Genomic DNA, 22,651 nt, shown 5'->3' on the forward strand with positions numbered 1-22,651 from the left:
GTACAATAAAATTGTTTACCATTTCTGGGAACCGAATAAAAATAACTCTTTTAATATATTTGCAATGACTAAGATTAAATTGCAGTTAATTACCAAAATTCAGTTTCTATGCGAACCAAAAACTCATAACAAACAATTGTTGATTCATCCGTTGAGAAATCCAAGTTCGAATTTCGAAATGAAAATACGCCGAGCAAACTTCCCCTTAAATTTGCTAGACTCAGCTAGACCAAGTAAACCCCTGGAGTTCGAAGTGAATTCGAAACCGCCCTTCGAACAAAAAATCCAAGGAGCTTACGTTTTGCTTAACGTAGCACTCTTACGTAAAATGATTTTCCCCAATTGCGCTCTCATTTCCCGAGTCTCTCTCCGCTTCCCAGCCACTTTCCCACCCCCTTTCCAGGCCGAAGTAAAGGTAACAAAGGCAGCCGTGTCTTTGGGGTGGTAAACTGGCGGTGGCGGTGGTGGTGGCACATTGTCGGTGGTGTGGGTCCCTGTGGTTGGTGGTTCAATTGGTTGGTTGTTGGCATAAACAAAGCACACACACAATACACACACACTGCCGGGGGGGGTGGTGCACGCTGGGAGGGTGACATTTACCGCGAGAGAGAGACGCGCTTCCTGTAGGAAAGTACAAAGAGAGCTATTTTATAAATGTGACTGCAGCAAGGATATTTACAGTCAGTCCACTCTGAAACCTCGAACCGAGAACATTGAATAACAAGCGGAAGCGAAAAGCGAAAAGCGCACAGCCTGAAAGTTCGTCAAAAGCGACCAGTTTCCTAGTTCGTTTTCCCGCCAAATGAGTCAGAAAAATTTTCCAAGTGCTTGATGCGAGATATGAAGACTTAAAAGACTTAAAGTGCAAGCAGTGCATAAAATATATTATTCCCGAGGAATACTGACATCGAACATTAAAAATATATACTGCAGCAAAGTTATATATTTTTGAATAATTCATTCAACATTTTGTAAAGCCATATTTTGTATTAAATCAAATACCGCCATGGCCATCGCCTATTTCATACCCGACCAGGCCCAATTGTTGGCCAGAAGCTATCAGCAAAGCGGCCACCAGGCAGCAGCGAGTCCAAGGACAACTGCAGCACCTGCTGCACCCTTGCAGCAGCAGCAACAAGCGCAACAGCAACAATCGCAACAGCAGCAGCAGCCACATCCACAACAACAGCGCCCCCAATTCCGTGCCAACATTTCCGTGCCGCTGGGAAGTCAACAGGGATCGATGACAATGTCGGAGTTCGGATGCTGGGACCTTCTGGCCCAGATCTTCTGCTACGCCCTGAGAATCTACAGCTACAGTTCGAGCCAGCGAAGACCGATGGTGATTCAAATATCCTTCGAAATCAGCAGCGGCGGTCAGAACAACGAGGAGGACGATGTGACCGATGCCACCTCCAAGGAGAACTAGATTTGGTTTCCATTTTTCAACCTGGTGGAGAGGAAATCTTTGGGATTTTCTGGGAAAGGCAGGCTCAATCAAAGCGCATTGTGATTTCTTTTTTGGGTATGGACACATGAGGAGGCAGGAGTTTTGTAAAAAATGGGATATTTCCACAACAAAAGAAGAAAACTATTTTTAAACTATTTTTGAGAGAGAAAATTCAAAATTTGTCATCGATTTGCTTAAAGTGATATTGATTGTTTGTTACTTTTTTGAATGTCAAAGTTTCGCTTTTCAGTTATGAGAAAAATGTTTAATTTTGCAAGCAAAGGTTTCCCGGTTGGTTCAAATACCTTAATAATTAACAACATTTTGAGAGCTGGAAATGAAATGTGTAAATGGTCATAAACCCTATTAGTGTCTATACATATGAGCAAAACCACAAGTATCGTACTCAACTAACAACTAATTGTCAAATTTTTGCATTTCAACTACTTACAAATATAAATCCTAAACTAATATTACAGAACTACAATACAGAACCAACAAGCAAACAAAGATGCAGCCGCAGCAACAATTACAACAAAAGACAACAACTCAATTGTACAAAATAGATTTTAAGCAAACAGCAAATTTTATATGTTTACAAGAAAGAAAATACAAAATGTCTACAAAAAATAGAATACAAGAACCGCCGATCAGCAAGAAATACATTTTAACGAAAATGAAACAAAACAACACATTTAAGCAATTTTGATACGAATAATCAAGAATAACAAAAATCGAAATGTATCTTATCATTATTACTGATTTTAGCAAAATTCAAAACATATTATTTTAATTTTTGGCATTGCAAATTAAACAAGAAATATTTAAATTAATCAAATGTGAAGATTTAGCATTTGTAAGAAATTAAAATTTTTATAAGACAAACAAGCAAAAAATAAACACAATTTTATAAAACAAAAACTTGTATGATTATTGTACCTTTTCAGAATACCACATTAAAATTCTCTAGTTGAAAGGAAACTATTTTTCGATGGAATATATTTATTTAATATCCTTTATTTTGGAAGTGTGGAAGTTTGAGAGAAATATACTCAGTTCGACAAAAATTTCGAAGGCTTAAAAAATATTTTGAAATGGTTTGTCTATATTACTGAAACTTGTAGGTTGAAAATAAACAAAATTTGATCGAACTTTGAATTGAAAGAAAAATCATTTGGTTTAGAGTTCACCTAACATTTAAACAATTTGAACATGATTTATTAATACCTCAAAGCAAATATTAAATATTTTTGTATAATTCCTATTGAAATGGCAAAGGACAACCGTTCAGCCGGGAAAAGGCAGAGAAAGCAAACATTTAGCGATCGCTATCGTGAAAACCAATATGTCACCTCAAAAGGGAAAATCCATTGTTGGTTAAGGGCAGACAGACGGAGAATTTTCCCGTTGTGTCATGCCAGGCACACTCCGCCCAAAAGGGTTAAAAAGCAAAGGTGACGCCGCTTAACCGCAGATCTCAGTTTGCGCCGCCAATGTCCAAGTCATCGGGCTCGGGGTCAAAGGGAAAGAGCGGAAAAGGGCAAATGGAAAGGGGAAAAGGGGAAAAGGGGGTGTACCCTTTAGCGAACCCGGAAACCCATTTAACCCCAGAAGTGGAAAAAGTGTAACATCTGTGGCAGCAAGCGATCAGCGGCGCCTGATAAGTTCGCCAGTCAAATAATAATTATGCAAACATTTCGGGCCGCTAATTTGCCGCCTATCTTAATTTAAATCGCTCTAAAGCGCACTGGAACCAGCGCACAAGAAATTGTTTAATTGTCGTGACATGACAATAAGCGACCTGGAAATTAGGGTCCTTCGCTAACCTTTTTTTTTCGCGTGTGGCTTGATTTTTGGCGCTGATAAGCGAGGGGGAAATTATAGGGTATGCAAATGCTCGCATAGAGTCGGTCGCGTGTCCTGGATCAAGTTTTCAACTCGAATTCCTTCTTAGCGCCTGCAATTATGCTCGGCGCGCAGGCAGTTTATGATAACATATTTGTAGTTAATTTAGTTAAATAGTGCCACATATGCTAAACTGATCTGAGATAGCCAGGTGGAAACTGCAAATGGGAGAAAATTGCAGCAAGTCACAGGTTGTTGACAAACTGCTTCAGAATGGTCGAAACCTTGGACAATAGAACTAAAAACTTGTATAAAAAATATACAAAATTATAAAATATGTGTAGTTTATTTAAATGTACAGCTCCAATTGCAGTTTTTCCTTTAAATATGCAACATTTTAGAATATACAAAAGATATCGTTCTTTTTCATTTAAGCTTAGTGCAAACAATCAGTTTGCTGTTGTTCTACAAAACATAATCAAAGTAGTCAACGAAATAAGTCTTAAGAAACTTTAGGAAATTATTACTTTCCTAAAAGGAAGCAAAATTCCAAAGCATTTACTTAAGTATGAGCCAGATACCCCAGTGGTGTCACAAGACAGCAGAGCTCGACTAAGATATCCATCTAATGATCATTATGAACACTTCGGAAAAGAATGACAATGATAACGATTCCTTGGACGACGCGCAGGATCAGGAAGTCCGCCAAACACTAAATTCGATCGAAAGCGTGGACGATGTCTGCAAAACCTACAAGTCAAAAAGTGTCCAAGAATTAAGCGCTCAAAAGACAAGTGAGCTTCCCAAGTCCGACCAGGAAAAGGTTCACACGTCATCTTCAAAAAACAATTCCTCACAAAAGCCGGAAAAACCCACTTCTGAGGCAGATCCAGACAGCGAATACACACGCTTTCTGAAGCAGATGAGCGTTCGTTAGTAAGTTTAGCTATTCAACAATTGCACGAGTACCAAATATTTTGTTATATGCATCCTAGCTCAGAGTTCCGCATTGCCTCGGGTCAAGTAGTGCAGCAAAGAGGTCAGACAATGGACTTACGGGACTACAACTATAGCGAGTGTAAGTATTACGAATTTTAGTTTTTAAAATAGTTGGGAAAATTCTATTTCTTCGGTATTCATTTTACTGATCTTTCGATTTGATATTTATACTATAGATCCAGTGTGCCACCCCTCCTGTAGCTGGCAATCCTCTGACCCAATGCCGCAGGACTCGATATCCAGAGGTATTTCTGGTCAAAGAGAGATGGAATCTTCAGCTTGTTCGCCGGCGCAGATGTCCCAGAACTTTAACCAATACGGCTATGGCCAATCTCTGCCGGAAGCCGGCTCAAGATCGGATGAGACAATTGTGAATGATCCCAGTACTTCCAGTTCAGCTGCCTATGAGGGTCCTTGCTGCTCCAATGAGGCCTGTGGCCGTTGCTGCCATATGGAAACTGGCCAGCAATCTGGATGCCCCCAATGTTATCAGGCTAATCCTGGCCAGCAGGAGCAGATTATTCCTGTGCCAATGGGTGTAGATCCAAGTACTGGCTTTCCCATCTACTGCTACTCGACTCCACTAAATTATCCAGGCAATGCCATGTACTCCATGCCAGTGATGCCAATGGATGAAAGTCAAAGGGGAGGCGCTGGCCAGAACAATCGGCAAACTGGGCGGAAATCTCAAACTTTTTCCGAAGCTTCAGCGGAAAATTGTCACTCAAACGTGGATAGTGCTTCATTCAATCAGAGTTCCAGCAACTTGGACACGGAGGCCTTTATGCAAAAGTACCAGAGGAGTGTTCAGCAGTGCTACGCCACTGCACAACAAGGTGAGCATGATATATAGCTATATCTATAATCTATAATATGGATAGTAATATGCCGAGTTTTAGGAATTCAACAATCATTTGCTGATGCTCAAACTCAGCCGTGTTTCAATAACTTCGGGCAGGCAACTCAACAGTTTGGCAGCAATGGTACTCAGGGTAAAAATGAATCATGAATCTCGGGCCAATTGACCAATTTTAATTATTTAAATAGGTGCGCATGCAATGTTTGCCAGCTCCAATCAGGGTATGTTTAATTATGAAGTATTTTATGAAGTATCCTATAATTTCCGAAACCCCACCTCATCCAGATTATCAAGGCATGCAACAGGCTTTCAGTGCTTCTTTCGGTGCTCAACAATATTATAACCATGATTATCTAGGTACTTACTTAGCATACCAACGTTTCAAACACCTACTGATACCCCTTCAGGTGCTCAACCATTCCTTTCACCAACGATGGCCATGCCAACTTCTAACTGGTTTGCCGGCAACACCGGATACATGAACGACTCTCTGCAGACCCAAACAGTATACTCCGCAGACTACAAACCATTTTCGAGCCATGGCAACCACTTTAACCACTTCCCCAATGGCATGGACATGGGTTTGGCCCCCGAACCCTGTAACATCTACGGTCCAGCTGGATCCCCTGGCCTGGTTGAGATGGGCAACGGCGGTCAAGTCTATGGCATGGGTGGTGCCTGTGGAATGAATATGAACGCATATCCTCTCACTCAAATGAGGTAGGGTATATCCCAACTACTGAATAATGTTGCACAAATATTTGAATTCATCTTCGACAGCTATTCAAGTCCCTATTCGTACGATATGACTGGTGCCACACCGAACTACATTCCCGCACCAGGCATCCCTATGGCTGCGCCTCAAATGCAAACTGGTCATGTGGGCAGTGGAAATCCAGGTTGGTAACAGATAATGGTAATGCACTTGTAATATTCCCGATCAACAGTGCATCAGGGCTGAATAGGAACGAAATCCGTACGTGAGCTGGAAATGCTACAAAAATTGTTGATTATACTCTTAAACTCCTAACAATAAAACCACCAAAAATGCAGTGCAGCTTTCTTTTGAATTTTTAATCTTAGATGGCAAGCAAAGTACTTAACATATGACACATCAAGATGAAAACTTCGTCCAGCACTCCTCGAGCCATTTACCCCCTGGTAATGACTCACAGTAGGCAAAGTTCCACCTTCCCAGATCCTGAACCTCGCATGGCATGCACTTTAAGTCAAAGCTAATTACAGTGAGCTGCTCTATTGATTTTAGCAGTAAGGTACACTAACCCGCGAGGAACCCTCGCATTGGTCAAACAGACGGGCGACATCGGTGACCCACTTTTCGTGCAAAAACCAAGTCGGAAAAGTGGCAGGCGGAAAAGGGCCGGGCAAACAACGCCCCCAAATGCGAAAGGCCTGTATGTGGAGCGAAAGTGAAACGCAATATGGCCACAAACGACCACATTCGTTTGAGGGGATAGGAGTCACTTCGTTTGTCCAGGAAAAGCGGCAAATCAAATATCAAAGTGCCGACAATGAAAGCTCTGGTTAATTGTTTGATGTTAAAGAGCGCGGCCAAGCGAAGTTAGGTAAAGACTTCTTGAGATTCTCGGATTGACATTTACTGCCGCCGACTATTCATTAATCTCATGATTCATAGACCCAACTGTTGGGGATTCTAAGCTATTCCCGCCGAAAAAACGTGTGTCAACACCCACAAAACCACAGGAGGTTGTCTAGGGTCCGCAAACAACGCGCATAAGAATGATTTATTCCTGCGAGGCAACACCTTAAAATTTTAGAAAAGAGAAGTCATGAGTTCGTAACTCCTTCGGTCCCTGAATATGATTAATTGCACCAAATGAAATTTGTTTCTGACCATCTCTCGAACACAATTGCGCTTCATTATCGGCGTTTTGGCCAGTGACCATCAGCGGCAGTCAATTACCGGTCGACAGTCTCGTTTCTACTTCTTCAATCTGCTTCACTTATGTGCACAGAGAAAAAAGATGTGAGCAAACTAATATCATGCTCAGTTCTTGAAGTGGATTGCTTACTTGGAATCTACAAGTTGCGTATCCTTTTAAATACAGCTGTTCCAATGATATGTAAACGATTCTTTTATAATCTTTTGTAAAATATAAATTATAATACTTTTGACTTGAAATGGAAAATTGTTATTTTTTCCAGTGCATTCGTATTTACTGCCTGGGTGTTGTTGTCAATGTCCTGCTGCGCTATTATTTGTCTTGTGTGAGAGACTCCGACTCGGTATAAATTGGTTTACGCCACTTTTGGGTCATTAACGAAATTGAAAATAGAGACGGACATGGGCGGAGTACTTGCGGGGAGGGGCTGTGGAGGAAATGGAAAACGGAGACCACCGGGCTCCCATTAAATCAGTGCCACCTATTTTGGTAGTATGCCAATCATTAGACACCAACGGCGCTCAAACTGTAGGGGTCTAGGCGATATTTAAGCGTCTCCTTGGGAGTTTTGGAGCAGGCGGTGGGTTTATCTTCAATTTATCGGCTAAGCGATCGTAATTGATAAGGCTTGTGTGTAGCTAATTAAAATGCCACGTCTGTGAAGGATAACTGAGTATTTGATTTGATGAAAAGCAACTTATTTATGTCCTTGTGGTATAATCACTCTAGAAATTGTTCAGCTGTCATTCTAACCTAATTATTTAATGTAGTAATAAGTAAATAACAGCACTGCAAAACTTCCGAAATCCCTCTAACCCTTTTCCAAGCCAACATCTCAATCCGAATCGGTTGCCAGATAAAATTATCTCGGCCACGAGAGCGACTCACTTCCAGCCCGGGGATAAACTCATATAATTTAATCAAGGGCACGATTCCACTTCAAGTAGGTAGCTACCAACTGTCCAGACAAGACAATAAAAAGGCGCAAAGGGATCACGTCGCAGAGAGGAGAAATCAAAGCGTAGCAAATTCGCCGCCAGGACTTTCACCCGGGAAAAAGAAAGGAGAGCAGAGGACACGGATTAGGCAGCAGGCAGCACGTGACTTCTGAGGCCGAGTCCTTTTGTTTGGAATCGAAAGCCGATTATGCCCAGGGTAGCACATACATAGGCATTTCACTTCATTATTATGAGTTATGATGGAACGCAGGCTGGTCAAGCTGGTCCTGGCACAATTATGTCACCCCGGGCAAAAGGCATTATTAGTAGTGCCCTGCCATGCAAATCGATTTGCCGTCTATCCGTCGATATTTCTTTTGACATCTGAAGGGTGTGACCAATTTGCATCGCCGAACAGGACACGCGTCGCAATCAGATCAAACGAGGGGATACTAGATAGGCCCTATTCTATGCAAATGTGCGGAATCAATAAATGAGCTTGGACATAGGTCAATCGCTTCCACTTTGTCAAACGTCCCATTGAAGTCGAGTGCCTGCTTAGCCTGGGAACATTCATGGGAAATCCAATGCGATTTTTCATGCTTTTCACAGCCTTGATTGGGAATGGCAGTCCCAGTGTGCCCGCTAATTGAATTGTTCATCAGACCCCAAGTAAATCACATAAAATCCAATACTGTACTAGGAATCAGACTAAGTCTTAATAGATGTGTTTTATATCATCTTAAATTTTGTCTTTGTGAGTGATATATCACTTCCTTGAGATTATTTTTATTCATTTAGATTCATTCTAGATTACGCCACTTGAATTCCGCGATCCAGATGTCAATGCTATAATACCCCTTTCCCACGGCTATCAGCTGGCGAAACTCTTAACGCGCTTCCACTACATAAACTCGAAGCATTGGCAATGGATACTGAACCCTTTGCTAAGTGGCAAACATCAGGGGAAAGTCGCTGGGCGTTGCGAATGACGACAAATTACACACACCAACTGCTGGGCCCGTGTCTTCGGTCGGGTATTTACGGGAAATTTGCAAACAATATTGATTTCGGAGCGATCAAAATAAAAATTAATCAATGCACTTAAAAATTTCGAGAAACACACATAAAGCAGCAAACTCAATGACGCGGAAAAGGTAAAGGGTGTGGTGCTGGAGGGAACCCCTTTTTTGAACAACCCTCGGCTGACTTTAAAGTGCTCGAAAGGAACTTAACTAATTTATAACTTATGACTGCACGGCAATGGACAATTTTCCATGCCACTACAAAGCAGAGCAAAAGCCAAAATTTGACATGAGTAGCGGTCGCTTAACCGAAACCATGTGTAAACCCTTTTTTCTTGTTTTTTTTTTTTTAAATTTAAAGTAAGCCCTTCAGTCGGGACATGTGAGTGTGCACATGTCAGCAAGCGAATTAATCGAAGAGAAATGATTTATTTAGCGCTCGGACAGACGGAACGCTTCGATGAGCCTGGGAAAGGGTTAGTAGCCAATGCAACCCTCGTGCAATTCCGATTCGCACCCAAATCAAATTTAAACTGTTTTCAAAACTGCACCTCTTGGCTCATTGATGGGCATTTATCGGTCCGGAGGGTTGGTCCGCACTTTGGGCTTGTTTGCTGCGTTTTCTCGCTGTGAGAACTGCAATTTTTCCCCGTAAATTCACACTGCATTTTTATTAAAACTCCTTTGGGCGATTTTTTTTACTGTTGTGAGTTTCTTCCTTCAAAATATTTACGACCTCTGATTTGTGATGGCATTTCTTGGCTGTTTGACTGATTCGAGTGGGGATGCATTCAATTTGCTGAACATTTACAATTAATAAAATAAGTGCAGTTAAATCATAGAACGAATTTTTGGAGAATGGGTGGGAATTTCTTAAACAAGACAGATTTCTTTTGTTTTATTTATTGCGCTATCAGAGCTCGGAATTTCGTATTTTCAGGCAGCTGAAACTATACATTTGTATAAAAATGGTATGGATGGATGGAATTCTTGTTTTAAGCTTTATTAAATTTACCCTTCTAAAAATTTGAGTGCAGAAACTTTTCTTGAAGCAGTAACAGGTATTAATTTAGTAAATACTCTGCTATTCTATATAGTTTGGTACGCCAATCGAAAAGAAATTGAATTGACGCCAAAAACTACAAAATACAAGCTGTCTTTGATAAGTTTCTCAAAAGTAGTCAAAATTAGGCTGTGAAAATGTCGAACGCTAAGCTGGACAGTAAGGTCGTGCAGAACCTGAAGGACATTGCCCAGAAGCTGCGGATCCACTCGATCACCTCGACGCAGGCGGCCAAGTCGGGTCACCCGACGTCCTGTGCCTCATTGGCCGAGATAATAACGGTGCTGTTCTTCCAGCAGATGCGCCTGAATATGAAGCATCCTCGCGATCCCTCCAGCGATCGATTGGTGCTATCCAAAGGACACGCTGCGCCCATCCTGTACGCCGCCTGGGCGGAGGCAGGACTCTTTCCGGTGGAGGAGCTGCGGAATCTGCGCAAGGTGGACAGCGATCTTGAGGGCCATCCCACTCCGCGGCTGAGTTTCATCGATGTGAGCACTGGATCCCTGGGACAGGGCATCTCCGTGGCCGCCGGCATGGCCTATGTGGGCAAATACCTGGACAAGGCCGACTATCGCACCTATGTGATTGTGGGCGATGGCGAGGCCAGCGAAGGAGCCGTCTGGGAATCGCTCCACTTTGCCGGCCACTACTGCCTGGACAACCTGTGCGTCATTTTCGACATGAACAAGTTCTTCTGCTCAGACATTGGCACTGAACTGGAGGTCTACCGGGAGCGGTTGGACGCCTTCGGCTTCAATGCCCTAGTCCTGAATGGCCACGATATTGACGAGCTGGTCAAGGCCTTCTTCAATGCGGCCAGCACCAAGGGCAAGCCCACGGCTCTGCTGGCCAAGACGGTTAAGGGAAAGGACTTTCTGGCCATCGAGGGAGTCGACGAAATGCATGCCCAGCCATTGGGCAAGCGGGCCGAGGCTGCGATCAAGCACTTGCAGGTGGGATGGCAACACAGCTCACGGGTTACCCTGTAATGATATCACATTTTTCCTTAGATGAAAATCGCCAATCCGAATGTGCGCCTGTCGCCCAAAAAGCTGGGCAAGTGCGGCCACGCCCCCGAGGTGCATATCAACAACATACGGCTGTGCAGTCCGCCCAATTATCGGCTGGGAGATGCGGTGGCTCCACGTTTAGCCTACGGAACCGCACTGGCCAAGATCGCGGCCGACAACTCCCGGGTCATAGCCCTCGATGGCGACACAAAGAACTCCACGTACGCGGACAAGATGCGGAATGCGTTTCCGGAGCGCTTCATCGAGTGCTTCACGGCGCAGCAGAATCTGGTGGGCGTGGCCGTGGGAGCAACCTGTCGCCGACGCACTGTGGCCTTCGTCTCCACGTATGCCACCTTCTTCACCCGGGCATTCGATCAGATCCGCATGGGCGCCATTTCGCACACGAATGTGAACTTCGCGGGCTCCCACTGCGGCTGCAGCATTGGTGAGGATGGTCCATCCCAGATGGGACTGGAGGACATAGCCATGTTCAGGAGCATTCCCGGTAGCACGGTCTTCTATCCCACGGATGCGGTTAGCACGGAGAGGGCGGTGGAACTAGCTGCTAATACGAAGGGCGTGTGCTTCATCCGCACCACGTATCCGAACACCACGGTGATCTACAACAATGACGAGGTGTTTGCCGTGGGAATGGGCAAGGTGGTGCGCCAGAAGCCCTCGGATGAGGTGCTCCTGATTGGAGCCGGTGTCACACTGTACGAGTGCCTAGCCGCAGCGGAGAGATTGGAGGAGGACTGCATCACGGCGCGCGTGCTGGACCCCTTCACAGTGAAGCCCCTCGATGTGCAACTAATCTTGAAGCACGGAAAACTGTGCCATGGGAGGATCGTGGTGGCCGAGGATCACTACCAGCAAGGCGGACTGGGCGAGGCGGTGCTCAGTGCCTTGGCCGACTATCGCAACTTTGTGGTCAAGCATCTCTATGTGACCAATGTACCGAGATCAGGTCCTCCCGCCGTTCTGCTGGACATGTTTGGTGTCTCTTCCAGGAACATCTACAAAGCTAGCGTGGCCATCATGAAGAAGTGAGCAGTTTGTGATGACCTAAGGTCAAGCATATACAAATTTAGAGGTGGCACTTTCCAAATTCAAGCTCTATCTGTATCGCGAATGTTTCAATAACTCCCCCATTTTGCAAATTAAAAATGTGATGCTGTTTTATATTCAGCTTGTCGTGCAACCACTCCTTAATCAACTATTCCTTTATAAAGTCAAAACTCAACCCTTTTAAGTGTGACCTGACCCGTTTCCATTGATATTTTCCCTTTAGCTGAGGTATTATATTTTGCTCTACCTGAACTAATGCACTACATGCTACTGAAGTTCGAAGCAAAATAGCATTTGCCAAAAATCAATTGGGCGGCACTAATTTAAGGGACTCTACAGTGAGGATCGTTTCCTGCGTTGGCGGTGTTTTTCGATTTTAAAGTTGACATATTTATTTGCAGTGACCTTTTCGCAGAGGCGCATCCAATCGATATCCCCCTCTTTACTTTGTTGATTCATTTATAGATGCGGTGTTAGCTGTGTTTCGGGGTTTTAAAAATATCACGCTATTTGAAGAAGGAAATCACACTTTTTAAGAAATAAAAGATTTCGGAAAATAATATATAAAAGTATTGCAGCAAACTCAGTTTAGTATATGCTCCACTAGATGAATAAATTGTTAGTTTATCAGCAATTTTTTTTCTATACATATAAGTCACACATATATTGCAATAGAACGGATATAAAAGAAATGTAATAATATAAACCTACCAAAAATTACAAATTAAAAAAATAAGGGTATCTTGTTGTCGAAACACTCCAGTCCTCGTTGGCTATTTCGCCTGACCAAGGGCCACTTTAAATTATCCCTAATGACATCCGTTGCCGTCTAATGTGGCATTCATCCATTTGTTCATTTGCCTCTGAGGCAGCAGAGGTCCATTTATTGTTTTCGCTGCCTAATCAGTACTCCATATTGTTTGATGGTTTGGCTCAGAAGGACAACAGGATGTGCCTCTGTGTGTGGTTAAGGGTTGGCCAAGTGGACAAAGTATCCCTTCCGATTCGATCAAAATTTACGATAAATGCTTTAAAAATTCTATACACCTCAAACACACAATGGAGGCATAGATAGCGTAGAGGTTTTTCAATTTTTGTTAAGTGAGCATGGCTAACTAGATTGGTTAAAGATCATAAATTCAACAAAATGAAAATAGATTAGATGACATCATATGTGGAGAGCCCTTTGTTCCATGCACACATGTGAAGGAGTTGGATGTGTGATTTTGGGGTAGATTTATGAGGGAACGACTGCACCTGCTTGAAATGTCCCACTCCCACACAAACATATATCATTTAATGAGGAAAATCTGTGCCGCAAAATTTGTAAGCAATTATCCGCGGTGAAAAAAGAGCCCAAAAACAATCATCAATCTCTGTCTGCAACTGTTAAAAGCACATGCATTTAAATTAGACATTTAAGCCAACCGCCCCGCCAGAAAACACAATCCCCAATATTCAAATAGAACGATGTCAGTATCAAATGCGTGGTATCAACAGTAAACTACCCTTTACAAAACATTGCACCATTTAGAGAAAAATAAATTAAGTTTGCAGGAAATGCTGTCAAAATAGCGAAGAAGGGCAAAAGTTAACATATCTTAATAGGTATTTTAGCACTATTATTGAAGTACGTTGTTGGACGATAAAAACGCATATACCCAACCAAGCTGCAAAGTATGAGGTATACGAAGAGAAGTGTCAAAAGCAAACACCGAACAGGAGTTTCGCCCGGAAACGCTTAATAGGATTTTTACAATTTTTACTATTTTCCTGTGGCAGCTACTGGTTACCAGCCAGTCCCCCTTTCACTTTACTCTCTTCTGCTTTCTCCTCTGTCTTTTTTTTTTTAATTTTCCAAATATTTTGCCTTTCACCGGGCAGAAAAAGGGGTTAGAAAAATGCCAAAAGTGCGCACCCCTGTGTCGCAATGGAAATTCTTTTACACTTTTGTTTTTATTTTTCCTTGGCTGCTGTTACTCACAGGATATGGTTATTCTTGTTCCTGTTGTTAGGGTTTCATGCACCGCATAACATTAAAATTCAGATTTTGATTGATCATTCTGGTTGAAGCGAATTAGAGGGTATGAGTTCGGGGCAGTAGACGAATTGAGTGAAAGGACATAATACAAAGGATGTGAGGGAAGAATGTTAAAGCCTTGTCTAACAATATTGTGAATTGGGTGTTTTAATGTTTTAAGTGGGGGTATTGTTGCCTAGGCATAAAGCATAGGTAAATGCAAAGCAGTTGGGAAATAAAATATACATCATTATAATTATTGTGCAAAAATATGTATTCCGTTTTTGACACATAACTAGAGTTTATTTAAGATCAAATAAAATTGTTTCCCGAAGTTGATATAATATATACAAAACTTATACGACTTTCACTTTTATTTCATTTAAATAAAAAAGAGGTTGCTAAATGAGCTGAACTGGATTTGCATAAACCTACGGATGCATTCCATGAATATGTAATTCAGCCATAAAATATTTATACATCCACCGATTCCTTAGAAGACACATTTAGAGGGCGTCACGCTAACAAAACTTTCCCAGGCAATTTACAAACCTATGCCAAGTCCTTCCTATATTTTGACTTTCACACAACTGTCGGTGAAATCCTGCAAACCACTTACGTATGCAAAAGAACGGTGGCTACGAAAATTCGATTAACAACAAATGCATATTGATGGAATAACTGAGCAATTCTAATGAGCCACAACAGCGACAGGCAGCATAAAAAAGCCAAACAAATTGCAATTGCCAATGGATGGAAGTTTTTCCAAGGAACCACAATATTTGCATTTGATTGACAACAAAGTTAATTGAGTGTGAGCCGAGCATTTGCATAGAGTCGACCAAAAACAAACATTTATTATATTTAACTATGATTTTTTAAGCGTTGCTGCCTGGGTAACCCTTTGGGTGCGTTTAGGGGGTAGAACCATTAATTCCTATGACAAGGCTGAGGTGAGGTGACTGATGATGGGGTGTTGAGTCGAGTCGAGACAAGGTGAGAGATCTCCCAGGCCTAAATGTCATTTCGATGAATTTATAATTGGAAATTACGTGAATTTTTCTATTCGGGATTTACATTTTTATTCTCGTTTGCCTGCAAATTAGCATATTTTTTCGCTCTCTCTGGCAGATCCTTTGTGTGTGTATGTGATTTAATTAATGATCTTATGCAAAGTGCTCCTCCGTTTCTGTTGTATTGGCCATGCATGTGTTGGCAGCTAACTGCCGATCATTAATCAGGTCGCCTAAGTAGCTGCTTGAACTCATTAACCCTTTTGTTCGCCCAGACAGCCCAGCGAAATGGCAACAAAAGTTTTGTCTTATATAAATATTTGCATTGCCGCCAACCATGAGAACGGAGTTTCCTTGCAGCGCAATAAGTGAATACAAAAAGGATGCGGAAGTACAGATATCCTTATTAATGATCTTGCGGATGTCACGGCAGCGAAAAGCCTTTTTCCGCACTTTTAATTATTGCATTTCGATTGCTCGAATTCAACCCCGAAACCTAGAACACAGCTTTTTTTTCCCAAAACCCCAACACGCTGTGAAGTTTTGGCCATATATCAAATATTTCTTATTGGCCTCCTATCAAGATGCCCATTAAGTCAATAAGTGGGCTCTAATATTATGCCATATTTCGGCAATTGCCAAAAAGCAAGAAAATCAAAACGAAAAACAAAGTTTGCTCGAAAGTGCTGCCACGGCAGACGTGGAAAAAATGCCGGCGATAAACACGAATAAAACATTTGAGGTACATTATGTCAGGCCTAAGAATTATTGTCGCAGATTGTTTTCCCCAGATAAATCCTGAGTTATGGGGGCAAACGCAGCGGGTAATAAAAAACACTACTATCCATTATTGGGGTTGCAATTTCGAATTGTATGTAAAAGTTGGCAAGTCACGTAAAAAATGTCGCTCGTATGAGAGCATTCCAATTTTTTATTGACCAAAGATAAAACTCATTTTCGGTCTGGCGAAATATATATATTTATTGTTTACTTGTACCTTAAAAAAGCAAGCTTACGAACGCTGTGTTTCCTAAATATTCTCATATTTATTAAATAAATATTCTCAGTTTTTTTTGCTGTCATAACTTAATAATATCTCTTTAATTATTCATAATTATTACGAAGATATAGGCATGTTTCTTGTTAGAAGAAAAACAATGAATAATGCGGGTAACTAAACAGTTCGGTTCAGTCTAACCCCATCAAGCCGCAAATTAGACTCAGAGCGCAAAGTCATGCGAAAAGCAGAAAAAATAACGAATTGAGGGGATAAATCAAATAATTAATTGTTTCGTAATTCGGTTGTGTGTCCAAACATCATTAATATCTATAAGATTTGACGAGGCCCAGAGCTACCGCAAAGATCTTGTTGGCAATAACCCACCACTTTGACTTCTGGAACCCGCATTAAACCTTCGGGGCTTCGGCTTAGCAGCCAATTTCAATTAAACGCGCGGATTAAAACACTGGAACCCGGTTCACGGCTACTTTCGCACTTTGTCGTCTCTCCGACAAATTGGGATCAAATGTATATATAGTCACATAATGGCATGCATGAATCATTAATAAAAATCATAATAAAGGCGTGGCGAATGACGTCACGTTTTTGTGATTAGCCTCGTGGAGAAACCAAAGGATTGTTGTGGGTTGGCTGGGTGAAAATGTTCTTAATTAGTTTTTCCTCATTTCTTCCCATCTAATGCATTTTAATCATCTGACAGTCGGACGTCTTACGCTCGAATGAGTTTTTGGCCTGAAGCAAAACCGAAGGAAGTGTGGCAAATTTGATTAATGGCTGAGAAGTTAGCTAGTACGTGTGGGATAAAAACAATTTGTCAATAAGAAAGGTCAAATAAAAACGTATTTTATTCTTGCTCGGAAAATATAAGAGTCAGTAATATGTTGATTAAATAATAGGACCTAAATCTATTTTCCAAGACTTCGAAAATTTAGACGTTTTTCTCTGAAAATGAATGTACGTCCTATTAATCTCAAGAAAAACAAGTCTATAAATTTATAAAGACTGCCATACAATTTGCATAATTATGTCTGTTAAAAGAACATAATTTCAGTACTTTTCCGCCTTAAGAACAAGTTTCACAAATGGGTGCAAGTAACCAACAGGGTAAAAAAGTAAAAGTAATAATTTTATGCAACAAGATCATAAAAATTTCCGCACCATATATACATGACCGTTGGTCATAAATATTCAAATTTCACACACTCCGACAAATTCGGGCATTCGCAGCATCCCAAGTATTGCATCAATCATGAAGCCAGCCCAAAAAGAAGGCTCATTAAAAATCATAAAGAGGAACTTGGTGTTCAGTATCTTCGCATCCTGTCCAGCTGACCAGGATGTATTTGCATATAAAAGGCATTTAAACGCAACAAATTGCATGTAAATGGAGTTTTTCCCCACGAAACCGAACTCGCCACCACTAATTGTGCTCATTCACAGGACGTTGAGATAAATCCTTGGAAAAACTGTCCCATGTCGGTGGTGGGTCATCACAAGGATGCTTTATCCTGGACCGGCTGCTGGACCAAATGTGGCCTGCCTATAAATTCTCAAATTATTCGTCCTGTTCCCAGGACAACAACGTGTTAATGCCGGCGGAATCTAACCCTTTCGGGATGTCCTTGTCATCGCTTGACACTAATGTGCCGCATTACAAACTGTTGAGCAATTTAATTTAATGCTCAGTACTCGGGACCCGCCAAAATTCTTGTCCCACCTCGTTGTCGCTGCTTAAGATTTATTCCAGAAATTTAGATGCCACATTTTTAAGGGTTACGTTCTTCGTAATTTCGCTTCGCCATAAATTCGAATGAATTTATCGCTCGATGGACTCTTTTTGCGGTTTTCGGCGTTATTTTTGGTTCATTAATTGTAATTTTATGGGTGAGTTTTGATTTAATTAAGCTGAGAGTGGTTTCGAACTAAATGAGATGGAATAATGCCCGCGACCGAAATTCTCCTTAGCATCTGGAGTAATCAAAGGGGTTGGACTTAAAAGTGTAATGAATTCACTACTTACCTGGCATCAATTGTATCTATTTGTGATTTAGAAAAGATTATGCTTGAAGAAAAGCCATATTCCAATACCATTTTCCGCTGGGTTCATCCTATGGAGAAAATAAGTGTTACAACACATATAGTATTGCGTTTAAGCCAAGCTAATAAGGAAAAAGTTAAATTCCTACTCACAACCCAGTGCAACAGATTCAACAAAGCTCGACTTCTGGCATTGTTGGCCACAAATAAAGTTCACTATACCCGTCGGTCTAATCGCCGAACTAAGATTACCACCAACTGTCAATCAAGTTTATGACTTCTAATGACAATTCGCATTTTTGGTTTTTATCGTGCGTCTGCCATCAATAAATTAACTCAATACAATGCCAAAGCCAACACGCGATTGAACGGAAAATCGGAAAAAGCTCAAATGAGCTGCGATTTTTTATTGCCCTAGTCGTTGTCATTTCACCTTTTGTGCACGTCACTGCCAAATCGAATGCGAATGCCAGCGCAGACAAACTTAATTTCATTTTATTTATTTATTTGGCCGTGACAGCCAAAACCGATTCGGTTCAATGTTTCGCATTTTACAACATTATTTAATATTGCCTGATCAGCTCCAGCACTAGTGTCACATTCTATCCCACAAGTACACTATCCTATTCCATCCAATCCCTTCCCCGAGGTGTCATCGCTTTTTACCGTCTCGTCTCTCCGTGACTTTTATGCGCAATTGCCCGCTAATGGCCCGGACTTTTCTTCTGGAACGTCATCCGCATCATCATCGCCACATCGCCACATCGCCGTATCGCCTTCAGAGAATTCTCGGATTGCCAGCGGGCAAGATGCATTTTTCACTTGGCTGTCAACGCGGCGACTCATTCACATCAGCGCTGAACATAAAATATACTTGGCCCAATCACGAGGGCAGCTCCGCAACTATAGGCAATCAACTAAAATACGTTTATGAAATTATACTTTAAAACCGATATAGGATTTTTGCCTAAAGACATTTTTTGATTATTTTCATCAACATAAGTAGAGCAGAGTGGATCCAAAGTCAGGAACTCTTTGAACAACCTCCTTAATGGCCGATTGCCCGTCAAGTTCCTGGCCAAGTTTCCAGATAAAATCGCTCGTCACTGAGTGGGTGAATGGATGGCTACCCAACTGCCAACTACTCCACCTGTCTGCACTGATTGAATGACTGACTGAGAAGGAGCAGGAAAACTTGCGGTAGCTCCGTATAGTTTGATTATCCCCTAGCTAATCCCGGGCGCCCCTGGAAATTAAGTTCGTTTTTATGGCGGGGGTTTGGGACTTCCTGGAGTTCGCATCGCCGACATAAACTCTTAATATATGAAATTAAGCTGTCATAAATTCGCCTTAATGCGCTTTAACTTAATTGCCGGCAAGGAGAATCGCAATGAAAATAAAATAAAAATCCTGGCAGCGGCAGGTGTCACTAAAGGAAACCCGTAAAAAGGATGGAGTGCATCAGGTAGATTATTAAAATATATTCCAACTACAAACGCTGCGACTGCTACTTGAATCCGAATTTATCGCGTGAAATATAGAAACTTTACGTCCAAGAAAGTGCTGTCTGCTTTTCTAATTAGGGACTGCACTCAAGTCTTCATTAATAACCAGATTTCTGAAGCAAGGGAGTCCCGTGCAAGGCATTAAATCAATTAATTTGAATAGTTGTGCCAACATTTAAGGCAATTTTTCAGTGACAAGAGGCGCGTGTCTTCTTCGAACCCTTGACATTTTGGAGTTGCCATTGATTTCTGGACGGGCCCTGGAATTCGTTAAGATTTATGAACGGCACAGATTGGAGGGACTGGAGGCCCCACTGTGGGCACGCTTCACCGCCTGCATCCCATAATTGAGTGTCAGCCATGGTTTTGTGACTTTACAAATTCCAATCAGCGATCCAGAATCCTAGACAAACCATTGAATCCTAGACAAGCCATAATGTTCCGATCATGATGCACATGGCTTGCTGGCTCCGCTCTGCGGATCATATGATTTATGATCTAGGGGAAGTCAACATGTTTATTTTTGGGCAAGCTGAAGTTTGGTTAGACCAGGAAATAATTTCGACTGGGTTGGGTTGTCATAGGACCATATTTAAAATTTATTTAAAATCTGACATTGACTACAAGCTAAAGCTAAGCTAAATTCAATGTCTTCTCAATAAATTCTCACGATCCAACCTCACTAGCCCAGCGCACTGTATAATTTGTTAATTAATCATGTAAACTTTTGTTGAATGCTGCTTCTAGTTTTCAATGCAACTGCTACGCTTTTATTCCACCTCATGCGACTGAAAAGCGGGAAAGATGCCCAAAAGATTTCTGCAAGATTAATGAAGTTTTTTACACAAATCCAGAACAAAAGCAGCCCAAAATCAACATCAAAAGTTTCATGCACATCACTCAGCCGAGGCGGTCAGTCAGCAACTTCCTTCGGTGGCTGCAGCATCCGATGAAATTTACCTTGGTCATGTCACGGAAAATGGTCAATGGACAATGGACAATGCGTGGCGTGGCGTTAATAATTCATGTTTCAATTAATTGCCATTTTGTAGCCCTTTGCCGCAGCAGTCAGTCAACACCTTGACCAGACATTCTGTCTGCCACGGAGATTGATTCCCGCATACGGGTATCCCTTTGAGTCTGTGTGAAGTGCCAAGACGAATTTCAAGTTTTTGTTTGGCCATTCAGACATTAGGATGATTAATCCGTCGGTACTTGCCTGGTCACTTTTTATGCGCAATTTGCTATGATTAATTTTCATCGTCTTTTTCGGCTGCTATGTGATCTGATGTCTTCCCAGCTTCTTTCTCACTATTCATGAGCTTCACAACTGAGTGCGCTTTTTGTTTGGCATCAAAGGGTTAAGCTAAGCGGAAGATATGTGCGGAAAGTGCTGGTTTTTGGAAAACCTGCACTTGGCTTATAGGATTTTTGAAGATTTTTGGTGCTAGATACGTAGGCAGACATAAATAATGGATATGCTAAATAATGGATAAAGGAAATATCTTTTAACCAATTAAACGGATTTGTATGTAACGAATGTGTAGACATAGTTAACTTCGTCACAACGTGGACTGCCGTTCGGCGGAATAAATGCCACTTAAATTTAATAATGTTGTCGGCATTGACTGTGACATTGATATTCCCCAGAAGTGCCTACTTCTAAATCTGTTCAAGTACAAAATTCAAACACTTGCAGAGACCATAAATTGCCATTAAAAGGCTTAAAGTGTTTGAAACCAAGGCAATGCCAAATATGGCACCCAGTCGCCAAGAAAAATAAAAGGGCAATCAAAAAGCCAACGGGTTCACTTGAACTTGAGCTTCAGCGACAGATGACAGAATCCAAAGACCCCAGAAAATAAAGAAGTTTCCTTGCGAAATCGTGCGTGTAACTGCGTAAGCGACGACAACGAAACAATTTACATATTGACAAGGCTGTCAAAGCTTATTCGGAGCAATCCATTTGAAGGGGATTGGCATTTCTTTGTGCCGGCGAAGATGGCCACAAAAATGCTTTGACATAATGCAATTTTCAGACAGATATGAAGAGCCCCGTCGCTGCTCCATGGCTCCGATTGCATTTGTCAGTTGTCAGACGATTGTGTAAGGTAATATCCACTAGACGTCCTCCTGCTCAGGACTCGTTGCTCCTGTCAGCACCTGATTGTGCGCTGGAGTCAAATGTAATTTCTAGTCCCCGAAGTCACCGAGCTCCCCACACGATGCAGTTTAACACTTGGCAGCCTCCAACCCCTTTTTCCGCCCCTTCAATGTGGCGTGTAACTGAAACATGCAATCCAGTGCATCCAAACCCCAATCTTCAGACCTATCCACACACACATCAAAGTGGAACTTTTTCTATATAAAAACGCACCAGGGGGTCCCGTCCGATTCGGTTCTATGCTCTCCTATGCCAGGCTAGCTCCACTGGCTTGGTTATACGAAAATACTCTACTGGGGCATGGAGTCCTCCAGGTTTCAGATTAAGCATGTGAGTGCATACTGGGAAAATCTATCTATAAGTTAAGTGTATCTTAATTTCTATACAGTGTCGCAAGTATTCCCCATTTAATGAATTACTTAAGGTCGGGTATCAGTTTCCTCATAGCTATGGATATTCAAACTTCGAAACGAACTGTGTTCGTAATTCATTCGTTTACTGATAGAATAGAGCATTCGCAGTTCGTTGCGACCTGGCTACCTCGTTGTTGACTTCCCTTCCTGTTTGCCGCACTCATGTCATGTCATTTGGTGTGTCGCTTTCTTTCAATTGAATTCTCGAATTTTTTGTGTATTCAGCCACAAAGTGCTGACTACACCCTTCCCCAGTCCGATTTCCTAGTCAGATGTGATGTGCTCTTATT

At 41.8% G+C, this 22,651-nt stretch overlaps 3 protein-coding genes across 3 annotated transcripts; all 3 read left to right on the top strand.

The window, feature by feature from the left end:
• The first annotated feature begins 670 nt into the window (after positions 1–670).
• LOC6546305 (cell death protein Grim) lies at positions 671–2,359 on the top strand. The gene has a single exon (XM_001972810.3). The coding sequence runs from the start codon at positions 1,007–1,009 to the stop codon at positions 1,427–1,429; it is 423 nt and encodes a 140-aa protein (XP_001972846.1). The 5' UTR covers positions 671–1,006; the 3' UTR covers positions 1,430–2,359.
• A 1,426-nt stretch (positions 2,360–3,785) lies between these two features.
• LOC6546306 lies at positions 3,786–6,210 on the top strand. Its single transcript, XM_026977332.1, has 9 exons — positions 3,786–4,231; positions 4,291–4,373; positions 4,471–5,130; positions 5,194–5,286; positions 5,342–5,374; positions 5,439–5,510; positions 5,561–5,873; positions 5,934–6,052; positions 6,109–6,210. The coding sequence occupies exons 1-9, from the start codon at positions 3,924–3,926 to the stop codon at positions 6,135–6,137; spliced, it is 1,710 nt and encodes a 569-aa protein (XP_026833133.1). The 5' UTR covers positions 3,786–3,923; the 3' UTR covers positions 6,138–6,210.
• Positions 6,211–10,189: 3,979 nt separating this feature from the next.
• On the top strand, positions 10,190–12,358 carry LOC6546307 (transketolase-like protein 2). Its single transcript, XM_001972812.3, has 2 exons — positions 10,190–11,060; positions 11,118–12,358. Exons 1-2 carry the CDS (start codon positions 10,242–10,244, stop codon positions 12,168–12,170), a joined length of 1,872 nt encoding a protein of 623 aa, XP_001972848.1. The 5' UTR covers positions 10,190–10,241; the 3' UTR covers positions 12,171–12,358.
• The last annotated feature ends 10,293 nt before the right edge of the window (positions 12,359–22,651 follow it).

The sequence above is a fragment of the Drosophila erecta genome, unplaced genomic scaffold (genome assembly GCF_003286155.1).
Source record: "Drosophila erecta strain 14021-0224.00,06,07 unplaced genomic scaffold, DereRS2 tig00000021-arrow-pilon, whole genome shotgun sequence".
Taxonomy (NCBI): domain Eukaryota; kingdom Metazoa; phylum Arthropoda; class Insecta; order Diptera; family Drosophilidae; genus Drosophila; species Drosophila erecta.